Consider the following 19,953-nt stretch of genomic DNA (forward strand, 5'->3'; position numbering starts at 1 on the left):
AGTGTTGATGCTCCAGGTACACAACTCAGCAGCCTATCTAGCATGCACAAAAATTGAGGAACTTGCCTGGAGCATGATCAACCACCTCGAGGTCAAGTTGCCCTCAATCTCATCCGCCTAGAATCTTGCAAAAGATTGGACGATTACGGCAGCGCAGTTACAGCAACACAGTATATATAGATAGTGATATGCTTTGCCTTCGATCTAATCAGCCAAAAATATCGTTACGCGATTGTGGCAGCGCGGTTAGGGTAGCGCGGCATATATAGTTAATAGTATACTTCACCCTCAATCTCATCAGCCTAAAGCCTTGTAAATCCTACAAAGGGTTACGCGATATGGTAACCCGATTGTGGTAGCGCAATTGCGGCAGCGCGGCGTATATAGTTAGTGATGTGCTTCGCCCTTGATCTCATTAGATACTTTACCCTCAGTCTCATCAGATGCTTTGCCCTCGATCTTATCAGCCTAAAATATCGCGACGCGTTTGTGGCAACGTGACCGTGGCAGCGTGACTAGGGCAGTGCGACACGTATAGACAACGCGACGCGCCGTTAAGGCTTCAATTTCTTCACTCCTCTCACTTTCTCTCTTTCCTTGTGCACCTCTGCAACAATCCCATTCCTTCCTCGTACCAATCCTGATCAAGAAAGTGAGTCCAAGTCTGCCAGGGCTAGGTTATCGCATATATCGATCAAAAGTTTTGCTGACTACCTGACCAGAAAACAAAACAAAGCCAAGAAAAGAAAAGAAAAGAAAAGAAACTCACAGATTGTGGAAAAAGTACCAGCCGTCTGTGGACTGACTACTGTCTGTCTGTGGACGGACTACCAGCTAGGAGCAGATAGCCTGCTAGCAGACAGCCTACCAACGAAAACAGACAGCAGACACCCAGTGAACAGTGAACCGTGAACCGACTGATCCAAGACCTAAATCATGGTTAACACGCGCAATTTTAACAAGAGGGGCAAGCCCTCCAAGGTCGGGCGAAACCTTGTTCGTTGGGACTGTAGGTGCTCCTTCGGATTTATTTATTTGCATTGTTCTCCAGCGTGCATATTAGGATCAAACATGCTGACTGAATGAAATAGCTGAGATGGATCTTTTCCTGCTGCTTGGAGTTCAGTCGGCATGCAACACCCTGGCAATCAAGCTGCCGTGGAACAAAGTTGCCGAAATCATGAACGAGAATCTTCCAGGACAGTTCACTGAAGGGGCCATCGTCCAGCATCTCGCCAAATTGCGCTCCCGCCGTGAGGCAGACGGAAAACCCGTGCCTCCCCCCTTCGCCGATCGGTAGCTTCAGGCAGCAAGACCGATGCCGGCACCCCAGCTCAAGGGTTTCGTTCTCGCAAGCCGCAGAGAGAGGAATCGTCCTCTGAAGATATGGGTGTGGATGAGCAGGGAGATTCGGACATTGAGTACAAAGAGCCGGCTCGTCGTAAGAGTGGTGCTCGACGCCCAAAGGCCAAGGTCGCCTCCAAGGCTCGCAGCGCAGGAAGCAACACTCGAAAGAGAGCCAGGGCTACAACCCGTGCCAAGCCGGCCAAGATCCAAAAGCGAACGCAGTCCACCAGTGCTGTGAGCAGCGAGAACGAGGCGTCCCAGAATGAGGACGAGGAGCTGGAGAGCTCTGATGATGAGCAGGTCGACCAAATGTGCGTTGGAGCCAGCTGGCTTCAGTTCTCGGGCAATGAGAAGGACCGCAAGCCCAGTGGATCGCACACTGAGGTCAAGAGCACGCCCAAGAAGAGTGGCATTCTTCGTCTCAAGGTCAACCCTGAGAGTCTGCGAGTCATCGAATCTGCGCGAAACCCGTCCAACTCGCCCTCCACTGGAAGCCACATGACCCAGCAGCCCACCCAGAAGACCAATCGGCCTTTCAGTCATTCTTTCAACACGTTCAGTCGAATTAGCCCTTATCCTGCCCACCAGCCGGGCCCCAGCCAGACGACTGGCCAGTTCCAGGGCATGGACCAGTACACCGGTCTGTATGACATGGACCAGGATTTGAGCCAGCCCTTCCCCCCGCTGCCGAGCATGGACATGCATTTCAACCCAGCCTTGCCTGCAAGCTCGTTCACCGATGATATGAACATGGAGCTCTCTTCAATCCCGGAAAGCAAGGCCTCTGGTTGTGGCAATCTCCATGCAAGTGACGTGGACGCGGAATTTGAGTTGGACTTCATCAACCCCGGGTGGCTTTCGCAAGAAGGTCCTCCTCCCAGCATGTCGTCGTGGACTCTGGATTCGAACTACCTGGAGAACATCGATCTGGGTATGGACATTGACAATGTTGCTGCCCAGCCCAGCCAGGATACAATGGACTCGGGAGATGGGGGCCAGCACGATCTCGTCTAAAAAAAAGGGGGTTGTCAACGTCTCTATTCCCAAGGTTATGCTCTGACCACATTGTTTCTCGTCACATCCCCATCAATTCCAAGTTAGTTCACGGCATTTTCCAGGAATTTCCCAGACATTTCCACATTTATTCCACTTCAATTTCACATCAATCCACACGGCACATTGTTTTCAAAAAGGGGTCAGTTTTTTTTTTCGCAGTTTCGAGGCTTGCATTATCACAGGGGAGTTTCCATGAGCGTTTGGGTCGGCAGACCAGTTGCTTTCCCGGCTGCACGGTTTCATGATTCCATGGTTTCACGTTTTGAATTGCGACAGGGTGTCTCCATAGGGTTTTCAATTCGGTCGTTGCTTTCACGGATGCATAGCTTCACGGTTTCATCCTTTCCATTCTCGTGGGGACATCTTCATGAGATTTTCATTCGGCAGATCAGTTCATTTCACGGCGGCATGACAGCATGATTTCACGGTTTCTTTTTTTCTGATATCTCGGGTGGTATCTTCATGAGTTTGTTTTCTAGGCGGTTCAGATCCTTCCACGACGGCATAGCGGCATGGTTCAACAGCTTCAAGGCTTCCTATGTCACGGGGAGGGGTCTTGATGGGAGGTTTTTCGGCGGTTCAGATCGTTTCACAGTTTGCGTTCTCATAGGGGCAGTCAGAGGCTTGTTCATAAGCAGGAAATTGAAAACTGTCTCTTTTTCGCAATTCCAGGGTAGCAGTCGATAGGGGTGTAGTGGGTGGACGATGACAGGGGAGATAATGCGGCGAGGAGAGGCAGAGGGACGAGACAAGACAAACAAACGACTAAGCAAAACAGACAACGTGGATAATTCACAATTTACCAAAAAAATTCCATATTACTTCTGAGCTCAATAGAGAGAGATTTGTATATCAATTCAATTCAAGTATTGTCCTATTCATTTTACTTTATTGCTGTCAGGTCTCTAGTATGGATAGCTTCCAACGATTAGCATCTCACACTTTCCAGAGTGGGCCATATGCTTATAGACCGAAGACAGAGGTTACAGATGGATTGCGTTCTTTGTAAATATCTAGGCTCTCAAAAGAATTCCTATATTTTGCTATATTTTTCTTCAGTAAACCGGCTAAATCCCCAATATCCTCGGGATCTCGGCACGTGACCTTCTAGCTGCTTCTGCCGCCAAGCTCTCCGGGGAAGAGGAAACGCCTGGAAAATTTTCGAGACTTTGGCTTCATCTCCAGCTTTCCATCTCCCTCCCCAACCCGTCTCCCCCAAGTCTTCTCTCGGGTTGACTATATTTTCTTCTTGTCCCTGTTAATTCTTTAATCTTCTTTGCTTCTTCGTTTCTCTCGCCATGCAGCGCGCTCTGTCTACCCGGACATCTGTCCTGTCGGCCGCTTCCAAGCGTGCCCCCTTCTACCGGCCTGCTGGCTTCAACCTCCAGCAGCAGCGTTTTGCTCACAAGGTACGTGGTCTGACGATTACCCTCACAATGCTCATTTGAGCCCAATTGTGTTTTCCGTCCATTCCGAACGCTTCCCCATGATCCCCTTGCTGACCATCAATAGGAGCTCAAGTTTGGCGTCGAAGCTCGTGCCGACCTCCTCAAGGGTGTCGACACCCTTGCCAAGGCTGTTACCTCGACTCTCGGCCCCAAGGGTCGCAATGTGTTGATCGAATCGGCCTACGGATCCCCTAAGATCACCAAGGGTGGGTGATGTCCTTGTCATTTGTTTTCTCATCGCAAACACTAACAACAATAGATGGTGTGACTGTCGCCAAGGCCATCCAGCTTCAGGACAAGTTCGAGAACCTCGGTGCCCGCCTCCTCCAGGACGTTGCCTCCAAGACCAACGAGCTCGCCGGTGATGGTACCACTACCGCCACCGTCCTGGCCCGTGCTATCTTCTCCGAGACCGTCAAGAATGTCGCGGCTGGCTGCAACCCCATGGACCTGCGCCGGGGTATCCAGGCCGCCGTCGAGGCTGTGGTGGACTACCTGCAGCAGAACAAGCGGGACATCACCACCGGCGAGGAGATCGCTCAGGTGGCCACCATCTCCGCCAACGGCGACACCCACGTCGGCAAGCTCATCTCGACTGCCATGGAGCGCGTCGGCAAGGAGGGTGTCATCACCGTGAAGGAGGGCAAGACTCTGGAGGATGAGCTTGAGGTCACCGAGGGTATGCGTTTCGACCGTGGTTACACTTCCCCCTATTTCATCACCGACCCCAAGGCCCAGAAGGTCGAGTTCGAGAAGCCCCTGATCCTGCTGTCGGAGAAGAAGATCTCCGCCGTCCAGGACATCATCCCTGCTCTGGAGGCCTCGACCACCCTTCGCCGCCCCTTGGTCATCATCGCCGAGGACATCGAGGGCGAGGCCCTCGCGGTCTGCATCCTGAACAAGCTCCGTGGTCAGCTCCAGGTCGCTGCCGTCAAGGCCCCTGGTTTCGGTGACAACCGCAAGAGCGTCCTGGGTGACCTGGGTGTTCTCACCAACGGCACTGTCTTCACCGATGAGCTCGACATCAAGCTCGAGAAGCTCACCCCCGATATGCTCGGATCTACCGGCTCTATCACCATCACCAAGGAGGACACCATCGTTCTCAACGGTGAGGGCACCAAGGACTCGATCGCCCAGCGCTGCGAGCAGATCCGCGGTGTCATGGCCGACCCCACCACTTCCGAGTACGAGAAGGAGAAGCTCCAGGAGCGTCTGGCCAAGCTCTCTGGTGGTGTCGCCGTCATCAAGGTCGGCGGTTCCTCCGAGGTTGAGGTCGGTGAGAAGAAGGACCGTGTCGTTGACGCCCTGAACGCCACCCGTGCCGCCGTCGAGCAGGGTATCCTCCCCGGTGGTGGTACCGCTTTGCTCAAGGCCTCTGCCAACGGACTGGAGGGTGTCAAACCCGCCAACTTCGACCAGCAGCTGGGTGTCAGCATCATCAAGAGCGCCATCACCCGCCCGGCTCGCACCATTGTTGAGAACGCCGGTCTGGAGGGCAGCGTCATCGTCGGCAAGCTGACCGACGAGTTTGCCAAGGACTTCAACCGCGGCTACGACAGCTCCAAGAGCGAGTACGTCGACATGATCTCCAGCGGTATTGTCGACCCGCTCAAGGTCGTCCGCACCGCCCTGGTTGACGCCAGCGGTGTCGCCTCCCTGCTCGGTACTACCGAGGTGGCCATCGTCGAGGCTCCCGAGGAGAAGGCTCCTGCCCCTGGCGGTGGCATGGGCGGCATGGGCGGTATGGGTGGCATGGGTGGCGGCATGTTCTAAACGCCCCAACCCAGCCCCTGAAGCCCAGCCCTTGAAGTCTTCTTCGAGCGTCTCTTGCATCGTATGAGCCTGTTCTGATACTGTTGTGAATTTGTGTAATGTCTTCACTTCCTTTGATGTCTTTTTTTGGTTTCTTTTACCTTTTCTCCTATACCTGTATTTTTTGATGTCTGATCTCTCCACTCTCCTGGGGCTCGAAAACGGTTCCGGCGCATCGTGTACCATATCATGTCATTTCCATCTTCATCTGAAGTTCAATACACTTCTGTGATGCGATTTTCTCTTGGATGATTTAAATTGTCGTCTGTAGCCCGAATCTAAGTCACGAGCCTAGGATAACCTTGGAATAGTCGTAGAGATAGGTCTGGCAGCCAAACTACACCACAATCGTTCTTTGTCAAGCTCCATGGGCCCCGAAGGCAAAATTCTCTAGCAATGTAATGTGCACCGCAGAACCTGAAACCTCCAGTCACTATCCATGTACATTGTACCGAATCCAATCTATAAAACCGGTTGTAAATATGTAGTCCACTTCAAGTAGCATAAAAGCACCCCAAATTAAGGGTGAAGAAAGGAAAACAAAAGGGTATCCCACAGTATATACAGCAAGCAACCAAGCCCTATTTAAACCTCATGCACCCCCCGCCGCCTCACTTTCTCCGACAACGAAAACGACTCCCCATCTCCGCGGAACTTAACCATCCTCCCGCTCCCACTCTTCCCATGATCCTTCCCGCCAAGGGAGATCTTATCCCCCTGCCACCGCATCCAGATATCTTCGTCGAATTGCGTATGATGGCGCCCATAACCGAGGTACTGGTCGAATCGTTTCCTGAGCGACGAGTCCTCCGGGACGATCATATCGGGCATTCGGTTCGTCACGGCGTCCCAGTGTAAGAGGCTGCGGATTGGGTAGAAGACGAACTCTTTGAGGAGACCGGCGGCGATTTTGTGCGATTTGGAGACGACTTCGCGGAGGGTTTCGCTGAAGGCCATGAGGAGGGCGACGAAGATTATTGCGAAGGAGGCAGGTGCTGGATATATATTAGCAAGAATGGGCTAGAAGAAGAAGAAAAAGAAGGAAAAGAAAAGCAGTGTATATCTTCAAGGAAATCACTCAGCATCATACCGGCAATCTCGAACATTGTGCTCAGTGGGAGGTTCTTGGGCTCGCCACTCCATTCTCGGGCATTGATGCCGAAGAGCGAGGTGAAGAAGGACAACGGGAGGAATCTGAATTAATTAATTAGTCAGTTAGATTTGTTCATAGCTCGACCAAGACAGGGAGAGGAGAAACTTGCATCACGGTGAAGATCGTGAATGTGGTCATAGCCCGTGACTGAGTCTGCGTCACCTCCGCCTGCCACCGCGCCATCTTAGCTTCGTCGACATTAGCCTGCTTCTGCTTGAGATCGAGCAGCGTCTCCACGGCCTTCTGGGCGAGATGGCTGTTTTCTTTCATTTCGCCGATCTGTGCGCGATACTCGTCGATCCGCAGCTGCGCTGCATCCAGGAACACTTTTCCATAGCCGCCGGCGTCGAAGTACTTGAACATGCTTTTAATGGCGGCGTCCTGCTGATCGAGCAGTTTCAATATCGTAGAGAGCTCGTCCTCGATGTCTCGAAGTTCCAGTAGAACGGATAAATCCTCGCGATTCCGTCGTGCGACTTGGATGTCTCGCTGGTCACGTTGCGCGGCTGTCATTAGTTTACCTTCTGCTGTGTAGTCGTGGTCTGCGGGACGGTTGGTGAAGCCGCGATTCCGGAAGCGTTTGAAGGATTTGGTGACGGATTCAGTCTGTAAGGGATTAGCTTTTGCCAAAGTGGTGCGGGTGCATGCGTGGATGGTAAAAGCCTAGATATAATCATACCAGAATACTAATAGATTCCTCGAAAATTCGCAGGACCTGCAAGTCATGGTGCAATGTCTTATCGAGAAGAACAGTTACGGCGTGCAGCATAATAAGCGCAGCGAGATCGCCCGCAGTCTCAAAGCGACGAGCCAGGTCCCCGTTAAGTTCATTGTAGATACTGCTATGCAGGTTCGACTGCTCGAACAACTTGCCTTTGGAAGTGGTGGCCTCTTGGTTCGGAAAAAAAGTGACAATGGTCTTGTCGTCGACGATCCACAACCAAAGCTGGTCGACCATCAGCACATTCCCGTCCATGAAACCGTCCGGATCTGAGTCCTCGCCGTCATCGGGTGCTGCTTCAAGGTACTCGCGCAGCTGGTCATCAACGCGCGTCGACCTCCTTGTACGCTTCCATAGCATTTGATCATCGTCTCGTGCAACCGTTGAGCGGAGGTTCGGGTATCCGAATTGATCTAGGGTGCGTCGGAAATGGATTGGAGGCTCGCAGCCTAGATATTTCCAAATTAGTTGCGCCTCCAGACTGGTTCTTGAGATGCGGCCGGGGACAGGTCGTGAGCGGCCCTGCCGTAGTCGCTCTTCGATGACTTTTCGTCTTTGTAGGACGTTGCGGTAGCTATCCCAGTGCAGATAAGGTACCTGGAAGCTGGGTCAATGCAGCAACTCTTGGCAGACGCAGAGACAGCTCGGACATACATATAGTGCCATTTGGGGGTCCTCTGTGGTGCCTGTCGTAGTCCCCTGCGCAACATCCAGTTGGCGAGAATGGATGCATTTCGGCTTCACAAACCGAGCATGAGGTTCGAGATGACGAGCTCGGTTGAGGTTCAAGTACCAGTTCTCGTCATTTATAAACTTCCGTAGACTAATACATGAGTTAGAACGAGTGATCGGCTTCGTAGAAATGATTCTCCCATACAAATTGGGCTCCTGGCGATCCTCACACGCCCTGCGGATGACTTGCGATACCCATCCAGTGTGAGTATACGGGACATGAATCCAAAGTAGTTTCTCGGTGTCGGGCTCCGGGCGATCAAAACCAGGGACTGAGCGAGGAGTGTCGGCGGTGTCTGCAATTTGGGCGATGCGATCTCGGGTGGAGGGTGGTATGGCCAAGAACCCCGAGTTTCTTGGTGGTGACGCAGAGCTCCTGTGGTAAATAGTGAGCAATCTCAAAAGCCATCCCGTGGTTTAGTGGCTGGGTGAGGGAATCTTACGACGGAGGACGGGAGTCACTCGTCTGGGAGCTGCTATCGGAGGCGCTGCGTCGGTGAGCCCTCAATGGGGTTAGCCCCAGTGCCCTGGTGATGGAAGTTCTTCGCCGGCGCTCTATAGGCGGAGGAGGGCTTTCACTCGAAGGGCTCTCATATAGACCGTCGCGGGATGCTTCAGTGACGTGGATTGTCGGGGATTGAGCTGATGGCTCGAGAAAACTTCGACTATGGCGCATGGGCGGCCGAGAAGGTCGTTGCTCTGCTTCAGGGACATGATCAGGATGTTCGACAGCCTCTGGCCCGGGAACAACATGCAACAAAGAATGGTGGCTGTCGAGGCTACTCAGGGAGGAATCATCCCAGCTGCCGGGTTGAATTCGCCTCAGCCGTTCTCGAAGGCAAGCCGATGGACCACGCGAAAGGTAATCTTCCAACGTAACACTAGTCGACCACAGCTTCAATGGGGTTTCATCGCTCACGCCGAGCGCGGTGTCCTCGAAGAAGCCGTTGACCTGCACCATAACTTCTTTCTCTACATGCAAGGGCGTATCCTCGTGTCTTGAAAGCTCGGCCGCTAAGTTTACGGCTGCCCCGAGCTCCTCCAAGAAGGTATCTCGGGTAGAGTCCTGTCCCTGGAAGCGCGCGGTGCCGGCATGGTCAGTGGCCATGGGCACTTCCTTTTCGTGTTCGATGTCGAGCAACCCCGATCGGATGGAGGTGATGGGCGCATGGAACTCCATAGTTGTTCGGGTCTCGGCATCGAATACATTCAGGGTCGAGTCGATAGTTTCGACAAACGACCAGATTTTCATATCCGCCGAGAGGGCCTTGAAGTGGTTCGACAGATGCCATAGCCGGTTCTGGCGCGGCCGCAACTGCTCGCGGAGAGACTGCGGGATACTCTGCTGGAGGTGCAGCAGCCGACGAATACTTGAGGTGTATTCCTCGGCAGAAAGGTAGCTCGAGCCCTGGTGAGGAACCGCGAAAAAGGCCACGCCGTGGCAGCTGGTCAGGATGCACTGGTTCGGCTCGGCCCGCGCTGCCAGCGCCAGACAGGCTTTCACCACCAGACCACCGGTGCTGTGGCAGACGAAGAACAGAGGCCGTCGGCGACTATAGATTCTGCGTTCGGCGAGGAGCTGGTTCAGGAGCCGCTTTCCCAGCGCGTCTATTTTATCGTGGTCGCGTAGCTCGCCGTGGTTGTACAGCAGCACCCGCGCTCGGGGCATATACTTGAATAGCTCTGTCTCCAGCCAGGATGACCGAGATCCCTGCGCGATCCATGTTCTCTTGTGGTGGCCGCCGATGGGCGGTACTGCGACGATGCTGTTGCTCACGCATCAGATGTCAGCTCCACCGGCGGGGAAATGCTCACTCACTCTATGTTGGTCTCTTTGGCGGCGACGATGTGCTCAAACGCCGGCGCTGTTGAGGGCGCCATGATACACGCCAAAAGCCACGAAACTTCAGAGATTCAATACTCGACCACAGACCATGCGGTGGTCTGCACGCCTTAAATCCATCAGGGGGTGCCTTTCAGCCTCATGTGCCCGGGTGATCATCTGCGAACCCGGGGCTGTGCCGATCGTCCGAGTCACTTGGCGCAAGAGATCAAAACATTCAAGAAATGATATTTTCCAACTATGTACAGGTATGCTCGCGGGAATGCTTTTAGTCCAAGAAACCAACAAAAAAATATCACTCTATAACTCGGCTCATGCGGTATCTTCTCAAAACGCCACAAAATACACAAAAAAGAGTTGGGAGGGGACGATCGCAAGACAGAAGCGACCGCATGCATTATAAAAGTACAAAAGGGGAGAGGATTCATGCAGACTCAGAGTGCCGCCGCTCATTCACTTCCCGGGCCATGCGCTTGCCGAGCTCGTAAGTTGAGATCATGATAGCGCAGGCCGGGGCAACTTTGAGGCAGCGTGCCACCCAGCCGCGGAAAAGACCGGGAGTCCCTTCTTTTCGGTAGATGTGCAGAAGGAATTTGGGTAAGGAAAGTTGCTCCGGAGGGATCGGGGTCGGCGGGCCAGCCTTGCGTTTGACCTCGCCGCTGGGAGCAAGATCGTCCATGTGCCGGAACACTTGCTGTCGAGTCTTCCCGACATCAAACGGGGTGGTGACTAACGCAGCCAGCGACCCGGAGATGGCACCGGCGAGGAAGTTGTCGGCGAACGCTGAGGCAGGGGAAGGGGCTGGCAGCTCCTGGTCAGACCCGGGGAGAGGCGCCTGGCGCGCTGCCATGAGAGCCTTCTTGACTTCTTCATAGCCCCACCAGTACAATCCCGAGAATGGCACGTCGCGCCACATGGTGAGCGTCAAGCCCCGCCAGAGAGAGCCATATCCCTTGGCCTGCGTCATCCGGTATAGATCGGTCAGGGTATTTTTGAAGTGGCCCGCGCCCTCGCCGGGGGTAGCTTGAAGACGCGTCCGAAACATCTCGATCGGACTGATCACCGATGCAGCCGTAACCCGTGCCAATGAACCGGCTACCAAGGGCGCATATACCTCCGAGATCCGTTGTTTGATGGGACTTCGATCATCGGTGCGCAGCCAGTCGTACCCCGCGAAGTAGATGACATTGGCGGGAATGCCCATCACCAGATTCGCACTGAGTCCGCGCCATAGTGTCAACGTTCCTTCGTTTCGAGCGATCTTGCGGAGTCCATCCAATGTTGAGGTAAATGTCCGTCGTTGCGTCTCTTCGACAGCACAATCAATTGCCGGTGGGGGGTGACTGGCGACGCTGGCCTGTGGGCCCATCATACAAATCTGTGCATTGTCTCCGACCCAAAATACTTCGCGACAGCAGGCCGTAATTCCGAGGTTGGGGGGAAGATTCTTCAAGGTTTGAGCGGTATGCGAGGTATACGGCGAGGAGTTGTGGACATTGGATTGGGCCTGCAGACGGACCCGTACGACATCGAGAGGAGTCACTGAAATGATTAGCACGGAAGTCCTGTGAGTTGTTACGTGGTTGGAGCTTCGAACTCACCGAGTAGCCCGGTCAAGACATTCCCGGCAGTCGCAGAGACCATGCGCTGTCCCAGTGAAATGTCGGTCGAAGGATTGGCGGTGCGAGCTGGGGATGAGCCCGTTCCTGATTGAACCGCCATTGTGGAATCGTCAAACTGTGACGTCCATGACGCCCCTGGAAAGCTGTCTATCTCAATCTCGAACCCTCTCTCCGGATTGCCAGTGTGGCTAGAAGTCGTCGCGAAATCCAAACCGGTCGGCATTCAGTCGGCACGTACCGACCACGGATAGAATAGAGAGTTTCTGGGACAATGTGTGGTGGCGAGGGAGGTGATGGGAGGTTCAAGTTGGAGCGATGCGTCACGACGGAGGGAAGATTTTCGGGGTTTTGCGGGTGGCGGAGATCGATAAGCAACTCTCTTCTTGCAACTCCGACCGCAAGAGTTTCTTTCCCTTCAGCGTTTCCAATGGCACATTGATTCTTGTACAGTTCTTTTTCTTTTTCTTTTTCTTTTTCTCTTTCTTTCTCTCCTCTTTGTTTGTCTGTGCTAGCGACTGTTCCGGAAAGAGTCTTTCCGGTGGCCTTATCAGTCTGAAAGGTACTCTCCGACGTCGGACGTCGGCCCCCCGCCATGGAAGACAACGCCGAGTTGGAGTCGTTCCGCCGCCAGTGGCGCGAGGAAGTTGCTCGTCGATCAAGGCCCAAGGTTGCCCCTCCTTCCGTGACACCGGCCCCGCCCACTCGGTTCCCGCCAACCCGCCATGAAGCCGCCGACCGCAAGGAGGTTGAGGAGGAGGGTCCACCACCCGCCTCGTTCGACCCCGAGGAGCTGGCCCAACAGGTGGGACAACTCAGCGTGGAACCGGGCGATGAAGATGAATTTACTCGCCGGGACGTGAAAGAACCCAGCTCGGCGCTGGAGCACTTCGAACGGGCCATTGAAAAAGAAGCCGAGGGCAGTTTGGGGGATAGTCTACAGCACTATCGGAAAGCATACCGGGTGAGTTATGGACAGACACAAAGAGAATAAACCAAATACCCATAATGAGTGCAGCTGGATTCAACCGTCGATAAAACCTACCGGAACAAGCACTACGCCCACGTCTGGAAGAAGCCGGCCCAGCCTCCACCGAGTGTTTCTACCACCGCTGCTCCCGCAACGACTCCGGCTCCTGCAGAAAGCGAAGTTCTCTCGACACCCGACCTCATCGCTTCATTTGCATATCTGCCAATCCCGCCAGCAGCCCCGGTGATTGAGAACACACCGGCACCGCCCTGTCCGATTGCCAACGTGCCATCCGAGGTCATTGTCGAAATCCTGCAGCATGTCGCACTGACAGACCCTGCAACCTTTGGGCGTGTGGCACTGGTCTGTAAACGGCTAGCATACCACTTCGCCCACGAGCAGCATATATGGAAACGGATCTGCCAAAGATCGGAGTTTGGGCTCCAGGGAATACACTACACCTTTGCGTGTGACCTGCATGGACACCCCATATACACGCTCGGCCCATGCTATACTCCGTTCCCCTCGGATGTGCCTTGGGAGATCCCCAGACCACTATCATCCTGGAGCCAGGCGTTCCAGGCGTTTCCCCGAATTCGGTTTACCGGGATTTACATCAGTACAGTCAACTATACGCGACCGGGTGCGGCGTCTGCCTCCAATGTGTCATGGAACAGCCCGATTCTCATCGTGACCTACTATCGATACCTCCGCTTCTATCCAGATGGATCGGTAGTGTCCCTCCTTTCCACAACAGAGCCAGTGGACATAGTCCCGCACATCAGCAAGCAAAACCTGATGGTTGCGCGTTCCACACAGCGGAACCATCAGCGCCGGGTTTCAGATCACGGACAGTCCTTGTCTGGTGCCGCCGACCCCGTACCCCCAGTTGCCATGGCTGCGCTGAAGCATGGCCACCGCGGACGCTGGCACTTGACAGCGCCTGTGGATGCATCCGAGTCGACTGGAGATACAAACCCCGCCTCAAGCGAACGGACCAAAGCCTCTACCGACCCTCGCGACCTTATTGTGGAAACAGAAGGCGTGGGTCCCCAGTACATATACACCATGCACCTGTCTTTGCGGTCTCCCACGGGTTCCCGGTCTGCACAGGTAGGTGCCTCACCGTCGAACCCATCCAAAAACACCAAGCTGGTGTGGAGGGGGTTCTGGAGCTACAACAAGATCACGGACGACTGGGGCGAGTTTGGACTTCGCAATGACCGAGCCTTTGTGTTCCGCCGCGTGCGCGGTTGGGGGCTAGATTGAGTGATGATTTGATGACATTTGACGAGTTTCGGGTCTTGCACGTATATCAGCATAGATCATAGGATTGGATATACATGAATCATGAAAACATTGGAAACCCTGTCCTTCTTACTAGCATTTCAGACTGAAAATCCCCCAACGAAGAACCATGGGATGTCTCCTGCAATTACATTGCCCGGCCCTAAGTACTAGCGGCAGTGCAATGTGCCCGGTCGATAGGGGAGCAGCAACTAGAAATTTAGAGTCCACTCTTGCGGGCCATCGCCCCCCACCCCCGACTTTCGGTCCAAGCTTGCGCTAAGCTCAAGTGAGGCAGAGAGACCCTGGATTGTTTCGTTAAGGGCTGAGGGGCTTGATGGAAGCTGAACTAACTATATTGCCGGAAAATCATCCCCAACGCCAGCTTTTGATATTGGAAAAGTGTATGTATTCGATCGAATCGAATGTATTCACAAGATAGCATAGAATTAATATATACAAATACAAATGCACACCCCGCTGCATTCCCCATGACGGGCCTCGGGACTACGCCCTCCAGTTGATGAACTGCTCCTCGTGGTCGTCGACAATCACCACCATCCACACCCCGACCTGCCCGTTGCTGGCGATCAGTGGCGTGCAATGCACCCAGCGGTTACGGCCATCGGTATTGAACCGTGTCACCCACTTGATGCGCGCCGTCACGCTGCGGCCCTCCATCATCGCCTGCGAGAGCTCGTCCTTGACGGCGGTGGAGCTGCCGATACGCGACAGGAACGAGGACTGCAGCATGCCTGGGATCTGGAGGGACGGGGATGTGAATAGGATGCGGAGGGATGGATAGGGGCGGACGAGTAGATACTGTACATCACGGGAAGTCGTTACCATATGCAGGACTAGTAGGACTGGATTGAAAGAATAGCACCGCGAAAGTGCAAAAGGGCAAAAATACAACAGCACAACTTACATTCTCGTACACACCCGTTAACGAACCCCTGAAAAACGGCGACTTCAAATCGCGCAGACGGATTGCCTCCGCCTCGCTGTCCACCGACGACCCACGCTGCAGCCAGGTACGCTGGCTACGGGAGCTGGCGCGAGTATTGAGAGGCTGGAAGAGGTCACCGCCGTGTTCCTGGACCGCGGCCAGCTCCCGAGGACTAAAGAGCTCGCTCAGCTCTCGGAACTCGTCTTTCGCGTCTTGCGCCGGCTTCTCTGCGATACTCTCTTCGTCGGGGTCGCGGTACTGCGACTGGAGCTCCATGAGCGATTCCATCTGCGCGCCATCCATGGCGAGGCCGGATACGTCGATCTGGGCGCCGATGAAGTACTTGACTCGGCCTTGGCTGTCACAGAGTGGTGCGCATTGGAGGAGGTTCATGAATGGGGAGCCGTCGCGACGACTGATATGGTTAGTGATTGTATACCGCGCTGGATCTAGATGATAACTTACTAGTTGAGGAACAGCTCCGAGTGGTGTCGGCCCATTGTGAGAGCTTCGCGGATTCGACGAACGCTGTTGGGATTGGTCTTTGGCCCTTGCAGGAATCGACAATTGCGACCAAGTACATAGTCCATGCCGTACTGCGTGGTTCGATGGAATTCTGTTCCTGTCAACGCCATACCTCATGCTGCAACGGGGGTAACCTACCCTCGGATGCGAAGATAATCGGGTTATCAGGCCGCGACGGGTCTGTCAGACAGAAGACCTCGGCCAATGCATTGGAGGTGTTTCGGAATTTCATGGGGAGTGTTCCCCGGACGCGCTCCTCGACGATGCGACTCGTAATAGTAATACACCTGGATGTGATAAAGGCAGGAAGCTCCTCTGCCGTGAGAGCATGCAGTCCATCCTTGACTCGCTGCTCGAGGACTTGATTCGCAGTCACACCAACCGAACCCTCGCCAGTCTCGACGGCTGGCGGAGGTACATCGACTGACAAGCGCACCAGGGCATTGGCGTACTCAATAGCCTTGAGGGCCTTGACGGCATTGAGATAGTAAGTGAGCGTGGCGATCGAGCGCGGGCGCTCTTCAATGAGAAACTCTCGGAAGCGAGACAGATACCGCGGGTTATTGAGGATGGTCAGCATATGGTCCGATCCAAACATTACATCCGTCAAGCGCTCAAGTTTGTGGAGCGGCACTTCGGAGCCCTCAAAGGGAGCGATAAGATCGTAAGACGCGCCGTCTTCCTCGACGGGGTTGAACTCGTCTGTCCCATCGTACGGGTTGATTTGCTGTAGGAGAGGGAGTTCATTGGCGGTGGCATGCCGACGGAGATTTTTTAGCGAGGGTTTGGGCGTGGGATACACCGTGTCTTCGGCGATGGCGTCCAGGTTTTTGGTGCGACTGGGTGGGTGTGGGAAGTCGTCGAGGAGTTGATCGTTTCTATTCTGTCAGTGCATGTTCGCTCCTCACACGAAAGATTGAGCTACCTCGATGTTCGTCCAGACTCACTGACCCATTCGTGGTAGTCTGGGATTGGCGAAGAGAAAGAGCGCAGCGACTCTGCATCGGAGCTGGTGAGGCCCTCATGAAGATCTGTGTGAGACATGGTTGACACCAATATTACACTGCTATAAAAAAATAAAAAAAAATTCCCACAGCAGGGAGACAAAGAAAAGAAATAGAAAAACCAAATGACCAGTACTTTTCCTCAATTCTTTAATAGCGCCGTCTTCGTAGGTGCTTTTGCTTCAGGATGGATGGATCAATTGATAGCCTGCCCCTAGAGAACGGTTCGCTGTATACACCACGCGAAACGACCACTGGTAGGAAAGACCAGGTCGAGCTGCGAACATGATGTGCGACATCACACGATCCTCAACGCTGACCTAGTTCGATCGATCGATGTAGTTCGCAACCCCACGAGATCGGGCGGCGATCAGGGCGGGTGATGCAATGGCGCAGCGCGGTGGATCTGTCAGGGTTGGGCTGGCGCGAAGAACATTCGGTGATCGCCGTCCCTATTGATTTTTGGGTTCGAGGTCGTCCTAGACTGGCGACAGGATCTGGTGGATTGAGACTCATCCATTTTGATGGTTGAGACAATGGTAATATGGACGCATTGCCACTCTACGTCTCGTCTGGTTGTCTGTGTTTTATACCCCGGTTCATTCTACGCTCGTGCCGCGATGGTCTGCTTCAGTTACTAACACGGAGGGCCTGAGCGCCCGTTTGAACTGTTGCCGATCTATTTAACTCTAAAGCCGCGATTGTCCCATTGTCCAATCATTCAGGGGCAGCCGTTGATTCTCGAGCGTTATTGATTTCTTGAATTAGGGCTAGTGTACCCGCCTATCCCCGGTTCTTACCGAGTGGTGAATCCACCGTCAACAGCCAGGCACTGTCCGGTGATCCAGCTGGCGTCTTCACTAGCTAAGAACAGTGCAGCCCGCGCAATATCATCTGGTTCACCCAAGCCCTTGAACGGGTGCAGCGCGTGAATCGGGCCCAGGGCCTCCGGAGGGATCAACTTGGTCGCAGCGTTCAACATCGGGGTTTGGGTATCTACGACAACTCAGATTAGCTTGTGGGAGAGGAATTGAGATCCAACCATGACTCGAATCGAAACTCACATCCAGGTGCAATGGCATTACAGTGAATGCGGTGCGGTGCATAGTCGAGGGCGATGTTCCTCGTCAACCCAACCACCGCCGATTTAGAAGCGCAGTATCCCGCTGGTCGCAGTCAGTCAAGGTCATTTTCAGTTCATGTGCTTGGGGTTACCAACGGCAGCTCTCCAGGCCGACCAGTCCCATGATGGAGGCGACGTTGACAATCCAGCCCCGATCACCATTGGCATGAGGCTCCTGCTTCAGCATCTGGGCGGTCGCATACTTGGACCCCAGGAAAACGCCCTTGGTGTTGATCGCCAGGGTCTTATCAAAGAGCTCCTCCGAGGCCTCATGAATAATGGCCGGCTCCAGCGATTCCACATTCACGCCAGCATTGTTGACCATACTTGAGAGAAGTCTGTTAGCTACATCGCTTCTTCTTTTCTACACGTGAAGAGCGAGGCCACCAACATGTCTAGCTTCCCGTAATGCTTCACGGCCTCGGCGACGAGTGCGGCCACTTGCTCAGCCTTGGTCACATCGCACTGGAAAAAGACCGCCTGCCCACCGCGAGCCAGGATCAGGTCGTGCGTCGCCGGCTCTGGAGCCTGGCCCGATCTTTCGGGATCAATGTCAGGGCGGAGGTCGGCACAGACCAACTTCGCACCGTGGGCGGCATATAGCAGACTAATGGCACGGCCAAGGCCTGATGCTGCACCAGTCACCACGGCGACCTTGTTGAGGAGGCGCTGAGCTTGGGGGAGAGATGTGTCGGCCATGATACCACTTGAAAGAACTGAATAACCGCGGAGAAAGTAATTGGCTAAGAGAGAGGGTTGAAAACGGGAAAACCCCAACGTCTCACTTGAACAGTCCCACTCACCTCTCGGGGTCACCCGTTTTAGAGGAAAAGGGGGCTAAGCCACGGCCGCGGGAGCCGTCCGTGCCCTAATCCGCCAGGATGCGCGGAGGCTCGGGGAAGTTGACAGACGGCATCCTTGGTTTGCTCGCGGGGCGACGCCATCTCCCCAGCCCCACTGCTAGCGAAACAAACAGGCCCAGCCTGGTCAGAATAGTCCTCGCTAGGAGTCTACTAGCTGCCCTACCAGCCTGGTGGGCCACAGGATCGGCCCTGATACATACCAAGAGCTGTCAACGCACACAAATTTCCGCTGCAGGATCTGAAGGGGGTTGCTAATAAGATGGACCGTTTTCCTGTCACTTCTATTCTCGTCAGCCTCTTTTCCTCTCAAGCTCAAGCTTGAACGAGTCTAAGCATGACTGTGTTTCGTGACCAGTCAGCCCAGCTCGCGGCATGTGTGTTTGTCCTGACCGTCCCGGCATACCTGTGCCTGGCTCTCCGGATCTACATTCGGCTGTGGCGAAGAACCTGGGGTGCAGATGATTGGTGTCTGATTGTTGCGTCGTTCTTGTTCATCGGCTGCTGCGTAACCTGCATCATCGGGCCCTTGAAGGGCGTCGGCGTCGGTGATACCCAGCTGCATAAGGGCGAGGATGTGACCGGAATGATGTGGTGGACGCTGTTCACAGTGTTCTATTGCAGTGGGATTATTCCAACCAAGCTCAGCATTGGCTTTACCTTGCTGCGCATTGCCGAGACCAAAGTCGTGTACCGCTGGGCTCTTTACATTGTCATGCTAGGGTTCACGATAGTCTCCATGGTTGTGTTCCTCTTTGTGATGCTCCAATGCCGGCCCTTTGCTGCCAACTGGGACAAGACCATCCCGGGCATGTACTGCATCGACTCCAAGACCACAACCCAGTTCAGCTTCGCCCTGTCCTCGACCAACATCATTACCGACTGGATTATTGCTGCCCTCCCGCTGCCGCTGCTGTGGAAGACTCAAATGAACACCAAAACCAAGCTGTCCGTTGGAGGTCTGTTGAGTTTGGGAATCATGTATGTAAATTGAAAATATGTGTTTCTGTTGTCGAACCATGGCTGACCCTATTACAGAGCAAGCATTGCGGCCATCGTGCGCCTCAAGTATACCATTGCTCTGTCATCCAGCTCAAACTTCCTGCTGGGAATCAAAAACGTGCAGATGTGGGCCTATGTGGAATTCGGGCTCGGCATCATCGTTGCATCCATGACGGCTCTGCGCCCGCTCCTCGAGCGGCTAGGCTGGACCCAGAAATCACACCAGTCCGACACTCCGCTCGAGCAATGGGCGGCGCGCGAGGACAGCAGGAACAAGCGGCTCAAGCGCTCTCTGTTCTCCATCACTGCGGCAGAGAATGACATGGAGCATCTCACGCAGCGCAGTGAGGAAAGGCTGTCTGATACATTAGAGCATGGAAAGGGGCCGCATGCGAGTGATCATGAAGGAGACATTAGCTTGAACAAAGCTTCTGTTCGCTGAGGACGATCATATGTACCTGCTCTGCGAGGCACCGGTCGCCTTGAATCATCTACTGGCTAG

General features: G+C 54.2%; 8 protein-coding genes across 8 annotated transcripts; 4 read left to right on the forward strand and 4 right to left on the reverse strand.

The window, feature by feature from the left end:
• Positions 1-936: 936 nt before the first annotated feature.
• NUU61_008648 (uncharacterized protein) lies at positions 937-2,361 on the forward strand (the record flags this gene model as incomplete). Its single annotated transcript, XM_056659173.1, has 3 exons — positions 937-1,009; positions 1,092-1,253; positions 1,301-2,361. 3 exons carry the CDS (start codon positions 937-939, stop codon positions 2,359-2,361), a joined length of 1,296 nt encoding a protein of 431 aa, XP_056507466.1.
• Positions 2,362-3,701: 1,340 nt separating this feature from the next.
• Positions 3,702-5,624, forward strand: hsp60 (chaperone ATPase HSP60; the record flags this gene model as incomplete). Its single annotated transcript, XM_056659174.1, has 3 exons — positions 3,702-3,812; positions 3,916-4,057; positions 4,111-5,624. The coding sequence occupies 3 exons, from the start codon at positions 3,702-3,704 to the stop codon at positions 5,622-5,624; spliced, it is 1,767 nt and encodes a 588-aa protein (XP_056507467.1).
• Positions 5,625-6,248: 624 nt separating this feature from the next.
• Positions 6,249-10,150, reverse strand: NUU61_008650 (uncharacterized protein; the record flags this gene model as incomplete). Its single annotated transcript, XM_056659175.1, has 8 exons — positions 6,249-6,658; positions 6,754-6,857; positions 6,926-7,422; positions 7,496-8,134; positions 8,192-8,360; positions 8,415-8,645; positions 8,713-10,035; positions 10,089-10,150. 8 exons carry the CDS (start codon positions 10,148-10,150, stop codon positions 6,249-6,251), a joined length of 3,435 nt encoding a protein of 1,144 aa, XP_056507468.1.
• A 386-nt stretch (positions 10,151-10,536) lies between these two features.
• Positions 10,537-11,834, reverse strand: NUU61_008651 (putative mitochondrial carrier protein; the record flags this gene model as incomplete). The annotated part of the gene is made up of 2 exons (XM_056659176.1): positions 10,537-11,654; positions 11,714-11,834. The coding sequence occupies 2 exons, from the start codon at positions 11,832-11,834 to the stop codon at positions 10,537-10,539; spliced, it is 1,239 nt and encodes a 412-aa protein (XP_056507469.1).
• A 492-nt stretch (positions 11,835-12,326) lies between these two features.
• NUU61_008652 (putative F-box protein (Pof7)) lies at positions 12,327-13,970 on the forward strand (the record flags this gene model as incomplete). The annotated part of the gene is made up of 2 exons (XM_056659177.1): positions 12,327-12,695; positions 12,750-13,970. 2 exons carry the CDS (start codon positions 12,327-12,329, stop codon positions 13,968-13,970), a joined length of 1,590 nt encoding a protein of 529 aa, XP_056507470.1.
• A 525-nt stretch (positions 13,971-14,495) lies between these two features.
• On the reverse strand, positions 14,496-16,506 carry NUU61_008653 (PAS-associated C-terminal; the record flags this gene model as incomplete). Its single annotated transcript, XM_056659178.1, has 5 exons — positions 14,496-14,810; positions 14,917-15,352; positions 15,403-15,553; positions 15,601-16,340; positions 16,388-16,506. The coding sequence occupies 5 exons, from the start codon at positions 16,504-16,506 to the stop codon at positions 14,496-14,498; spliced, it is 1,761 nt and encodes a 586-aa protein (XP_056507471.1).
• Positions 16,507-17,262: 756 nt separating this feature from the next.
• On the reverse strand, positions 17,263-18,288 carry NUU61_008654 (SDR family NAD(P)-dependent oxidoreductase; the record flags this gene model as incomplete). The annotated part of the gene is made up of 4 exons (XM_056659179.1): positions 17,263-17,462; positions 17,531-17,632; positions 17,686-17,915; positions 17,981-18,288. 4 exons carry the CDS (start codon positions 18,286-18,288, stop codon positions 17,263-17,265), a joined length of 840 nt encoding a protein of 279 aa, XP_056507472.1.
• Positions 18,289-18,786: 498 nt separating this feature from the next.
• On the forward strand, positions 18,787-19,893 carry NUU61_008655 (uncharacterized protein; the record flags this gene model as incomplete). The annotated part of the gene is made up of 2 exons (XM_056659180.1): positions 18,787-19,430; positions 19,488-19,893. The coding sequence occupies 2 exons, from the start codon at positions 18,787-18,789 to the stop codon at positions 19,891-19,893; spliced, it is 1,050 nt and encodes a 349-aa protein (XP_056507473.1).
• Positions 19,894-19,953: the final 60 nt, after the last annotated feature.

The sequence above is a fragment of the Penicillium alfredii genome (assembly GCF_028826965.1).
Source record: "Penicillium alfredii strain IBT 34128 chromosome Unknown utg000011l_segment0_segment0, whole genome shotgun sequence".
Taxonomy (NCBI): Eukaryota; Fungi; Ascomycota; class Eurotiomycetes; order Eurotiales; family Aspergillaceae; genus Penicillium; species Penicillium alfredii.